The 6,000-nt window shown below is 34.9% G+C and overlaps 1 protein-coding gene across 1 annotated transcript in view; it reads left to right on the top strand.

The window, feature by feature from the left end:
* Window positions 1-1,676: 1,676 nt before the first annotated feature.
* Window positions 1,677-6,000, top strand: part of LOC129266545 (transforming protein p54/c-ets-1-like) — a 43,611-nt gene continuing 39,287 nt past the window's right edge. Inside the window, exon 1 of the mRNA XM_064104202.1 lies at window positions 1,677-1,779. Within this exon, the coding sequence (XP_063960272.1) occupies window positions 1,677-1,779 (103 nt within the window). The remainder of the gene's footprint in view (window positions 1,780-6,000) is intronic.

The following is a 6,000-nucleotide window of genomic DNA, read 5'->3' as shown; positions in this document are numbered from 1 at the left end:
CTCATCCTCCATGGGCTCCCCCACAGCTCCTTCCCCTTCACCCCCCTTCCCCCTCATCCTCCACCTCTCTGCCCCCTTCCCTCCACCTTTCTACCCCCTTCCCCTCTCCCTCCCTCCATCCATACTCTTATCCATTCTACATGTACATCATCTTGCTTTCTGTTATCTACATGTAGTTTTTTCTTTGAAATCATATGTGTTGTGATGATGTATGTAGATGACTGCCAGAGATCATTTGACATCAAACAATCTGTAATTGTCCCCAAGGATAAAAAGTGCATTAACATTGCACAGATGTTGCTCTTTAGGGGTTGGAGGAAGGAGAGCCAAGTTATTACATCACTGACGCAAGTACACATAAACATTCATGGTATCATGTCTATATCACTTCATGTTCATTACATGATCTACATGAAGGCCAATACATGCGTCTATTTCCATAGACTTGAATCAGGACACCTGCTTACCGGTGGGCCTCAATAAATAACATAAATTTGTTTCTTTCTTTAATATCATTTAACCCTTTGCCTGCCAGGGACACATTTTCGTACAATTGTTATCCATACAATCGTAATAATTCCTTTTCTCTTTAATGATAGCATTACTGGCTTTTGAAAACAACAATGTTTCTTGTATTGTGTCTGTGGATTAATTTCCAGTCATTCACACCAAGCATGGCTTTTCCATACTTTCTTAAAATTAAACAAGAAAATCCATGATTTTTCAATACAAATTAATGTGTCATGTTAAGAGTTAAAATCAACTTGGCTTTTCCATTTTACCTCATTTGCCTGGGTTGAGACGATCGCACAGTGTAAAATGAATCTTGTGCTGAATATTTGGATTCAAACCCACATTCTTCTGATTGAAAGGCGAGGGTTAAAACCACAAGACCGCAACTCCACACTACAACATAAAATAACTTCAAAACTTAGGATGGTTTTTCATTTTCAATCAGCTTCCTAAACAGAAGTTAATTGAAGGAGTTAATTGACTTTTATCCAAAAATGATTGTGTTTATCCTACATTACCATGGAAACTATGTTATTTCTTCGTTTCCTCTTCCTCCATTCATATCTTCAACCACAAGATTGTCATATTTAGCCCACGGAGATGTTATTGCCCTTCTGTCAATAAATTGGCCATGTTTTCTTAATGAAACAGGATACAAGTAGAATCTACATGTAGGCAGTTTACTTGAATTTTGTTGAGAAATACATGTCTTATTTAATTAAAAGTAAATAATATTTTGTTGATAAGCCCCGTGCCCCCCAAATACATTCTTTCTTTAAATGTGCCACTTTTATGGTTGTGCTGTATTTATCAGTTGTATTCTGGGTTTGTAAGTCTATACAAGTGAAGTATTCAAAATTAGTGTTTTGGGCAGATCGAGGCTTGTCTATATTAAAGTAATCACCTATGTACTTGAATTTCGAGCTTTTACAGATTCATGTTGTGGATGAAATTCAGGTATAATGTTGCATGAAATGACAGTTGGAGTAGGCCTACATATGTTTTTTGTACATTTTCTTCCACAAAGATCAATGTTGAAGAAAGGAATAAGGTATGAATATAGCAGTTATCAATATAATCATGTTTTAATTAAAATTTCTTTCTTTTGACAGCTTGGATACCCCGACGGTCTACTATCAAAAGATCTGACGAGGTATAACATTATGATTGGCGGTCCGGAGGCATTGAGAATCAAGACAGAACCCAAGGCACAAGAAGTTCCCACAGGTTTTGAGCTACCGGACGAGCTTTCGGGGAGCCCCATAGGTAGGTGATCTGTAAGGGGTACCTGATGCTTCAGGAACATTCCTGACACAAAAAGGTGCACATGGGACCAAAGAACATACCTGACACAAAAAGTAATACATAGGACACAAACCAGATACAAAAATCAGTATATGGGACCGACGTACATACCTTTGTCAGAAAAAAAGGAGTAAATAGGACCAAACACTTACTGACGCAAAATGTAGTATATGGGACCAAAGCACCCCGCAAATATGTGACAAGAAAGTCAGTGTAAGAAAAAGAGTAATGGAGGATTGAATACAAGTGTGAAAATATATATTCCCAAACAGTTTCTTTCATTCAGTACTGCTCCCATCTACAAATTAACAATTCATTTGATTCAGTAAAAATAAATAAATAAATCAAACATTAAAGAATAAAATTGCAAACCTACATGAATTTTGCCACCAAATATTATTTAATTTTTAGTGTACACTAGATACATTAGCACAACATGAATATCAATACACATGTAAATGTATACATGAAGAAGTAGGTTTGTGTAATCTACATATATCAGGGAGGGTTTACATTCGCTGCCAAACGACTTTAATCCACTGTGATTTAATACTAGAGACATGTGATGGGCAACCGCTGCTGAACTAATTCCAACGCCATAACAAAACACTGCTTCCCTTAGGCACGCTGCCAGCGGAATAGAAAAGCAATTTGGCTAATGAACTCTTGCGTGTTTTGACCTAAAATGTAATAGTATACTAAAATAAACTTATTATTTTACTGTAAGAAGAATATCTTTTCTCTAGAAGGTTTTTATTCAGTGTATATCAGGAAAAATATGCATTGAGTGTGTAGGGAATTCACTCCTAGCTCCTAAAATGCCCCAAAAGCCCTGAAAAACTAAAAAAAAATAGAACCATAGAGAATCCCATAGGATCCAATTTAAATTGTTATACAATATTTTTAGTTACTTGCAAAGATTTGAGAAAAAAAATCTCCTCCCAAGGTATATTTTTTTTACGTCTTAACCTTGAATTCTCCTATCTTCTGATTAGTTCTTTTTTATAATAATAGTGTCCTCCATCTGATTAATTAGCGACATCAAGGGAATGTGATCTAATTTCAGTTTGTTATATCAATGCAGATTTCATTTTATGGTGGTTTTAATTTCATAATGTCAGATATATTTGCAAAATCCACTCTAAAACAAAAGTATATTGACCAGATTAGTAGCCTGGTGAGCTTGGTGACGCTGATACATAGCCTATATTAAACAACAATCTCGTCAATGTTATTTTCTATTCAGAATTGACTGTTCTGGCCAAATTTGACTATTTAAACTAAAAACAGTCACATATATGAATAGCAGTTGCACTCTATTTATTTTCAAGTGTGACACCACATGGATAATTTTACATTAAAGAAATTTCACTTATATCAGACTTTAGGAACTATTTACATTTTTTTTTATTTGGCTAGCTCAGATCGAAAAAAATCTACCATTCCTTCCTGATTAAAGAAAACAGTCAAGTTTCTGTTAGAACATACTTTATAGATCTATCATTTGATATCTTTTTTTTACAGCCCCGAAAGTCATTGGAATTTTAAAGGAGAATGAAACCCTTGAAACCAGCTGAATCCATATCAAAGAGAAAAATCAAAGAAACATATTGTTGAAAGTTTGAGGAAGATTGAATGAATAATAAGAAAGTTATGAGCATTCGAATATTGAGATCACTAGTGCCATGTAGATCCTCCCAACGGCAATGCGACCAAGATCTGTGATATCACACACGTACAACTCCCTCATTACTTTAGTACTTATTTCACTTATATTCTCACTTTTATAGAGTCTATCACAAGGTTAGGTGTTCTCTTTATGAGATGACAAGTACAGAGGTTTCACAACATTATATCATTGATGAATCGTTTGTTATATGATTAGAATGAGCAAAAAGAGATTTTTTGGGGTATATTTTCAGTGTCCAAATGAAAGAGTTGTACGTGTGTGACATCACAGATCTTGGTCGCATTGCCAATGGGAGGATCTCCATAGCATTAGTGATCTCGACATTCAAATGCTCATAACTCTTTTATTGCTAGTCCTATTTTACTCAAAGCTTTGTTGATCTTATTCTTTGATTTTTCTGCTTTCACAAAAGCTAACTTGCTCCAAGAGTTTCATTCTCCTTTAAACTTCAGAACAATTCATCAAATCCCAGTTCTTGGAATATAGAATGGTGATTTGGCCATCAGTGCATGAAAATATCGATTTTGATTGGCTGATGCCAATTATTAGCTATCGTATACCTAGCTCCATTCAAGTCTTCTCATTATCAAAGGACAAGTCCATCCTAACAAAAAGGTGATTTGATTAAAAAGAGAAAATCCAGCAAGTATAACATTGAAAATTTCATCAAAGTCGGATGTAGAATTAAAAAAAATTATGAGATTTCAAAGTTTCGCTTATTTTTCACAAAATGGTGATAACTCACTGATATGCAAATGAGACAGTCGATGATGTCCTTCACTCACTATTTCTTTTGTTTTTTTATTGTTTGAATTATACAATGTTTCTTTTTTTTTATACATATTTGACAAACACCAACTTGACTGAACCATATAGTATAAACAATGCTAATTACACAAGTTCAGGGAGGAATTAGTTGTTGTTTCACTTGACAATGAGGAAAAAATTAAAATATTTTGTATTTCATATCATAAACTGCAAAAGAAATAGTGAGTGGATGACATCATCAGTCTCCTCATTTGCATACCGACCAGGATACTTGTGCATATCTGTTTTGTGAAAATAAACAAAACTTTAAAATGTCATAGCTCTTATTTTCCATCCAATTTTGATGAAATTTTCAGTGTCATGCTTGTTGGATATTTCTCTTTTTATTCAAATCAATTTTTTGTTGGGCTTGACTTGTCCTTTAATAATTTAAAGCCTACAAGCAAAATCACTTTTTTCCTAAAAGCAATGTCTCATGGACAAGTTCTAATTAGCACTGAAAAGATTAAGCATATTTTAATATGGTTCATTAAAAACAGGTGTGGCAAATTTCATCTTGGATATAGACAAAAAAATGTGTATTTTCCCTCATTGCCATTGCCATTGCCATATGTGCCTACATGTATGCATAGGTACATGTGTCTAGCCCACAATATAACACACATCCACAGATGAGAATGCATAGAAAACAAGTATGCCTATAATGCAATAAAAGGAAATAGGGAATAATGTTGAATGATTTTCGGAAAGACCATATGTGTTTGACATTTTTTTTCATAAATATTAGGCCAACGTGAACATGTACCATTTATATATATATGCATGTGGATTTTTTTAGCTCATCAAAAGGTAATAGCTCAAATCTAAACTCGGCTTAAAAGTTTTTTTTTCAGGCTATTGTTATGTTCAGGTAGAAATTGAAAAGCCCTCAAATTCAGTTGTGCTTGAAAGATAATGACCCCCCCGGAAAAATGCACTCCTTCATGCTGAGAGTTAAATGTAGACCAGAACGAGGGAATTGAACACTGCAATGTATGGCAAGCCCAGAGAAATAAACTAATGTATTGAATGTCATAATTTGTCACCTGACTTCACAATTCACTGCATGTAAAACATGACAGAGCTTGATTAGTTCATTTTCTAAAAGCAGAGTTCAATAACTTTTGAGCACCACTGCATTATATATACATGTATATTACAAGCATTATATATACATGTATATTACAAGCCTGTACTAGGATGTAGTGCTATCATACAAGGGTCTGGATATTGCAGACTAGGAAGCATTGGCTCTAAACAGGGCAAGAAATTGAAAGCGTCCTCTGAAAACCTGCGATTAATGACAGAAATCATTGCGAGGCTGAACGGGAGGAATAGAGACGTAAGTCACTATCCGTTTTTTGTCTCTATCTGTAGTCCCGATCAGACAGGGGGGCCCCCTGGTCTTGAATTTTGAACGGAGAAATAGAGAATCGTGCAGCAGCAGTCAGTATTTATTGCATGTCCTTCTTTCGATTGCTTCTGAGTTTGAGGATGTTAACACTGAGGGCAGGATTTTGCGTGGATGCATTCAATTTGGGGCCATATTCGATACAATATCAACTGCGTTGAGAGATGAGATTTTAACACACTCGTATGGGTTTGTGGATAATAACGTTATATAGGCCCTAAGTGGCCAAGAGTCGAAAATGATTGAAAAAAAAGATGGAAAATCCAAATTACAT

This window comes from Lytechinus pictus, chromosome 8 (assembly GCF_037042905.1).
Source record: "Lytechinus pictus isolate F3 Inbred chromosome 8, Lp3.0, whole genome shotgun sequence".
NCBI classification, from domain to species: Eukaryota; Metazoa; Echinodermata; class Echinoidea; order Temnopleuroida; family Toxopneustidae; genus Lytechinus; species Lytechinus pictus.
Note: the sequence above shows the minus strand (reverse complement) of the source record. Positions and strands in the feature narration are given on the sequence as shown.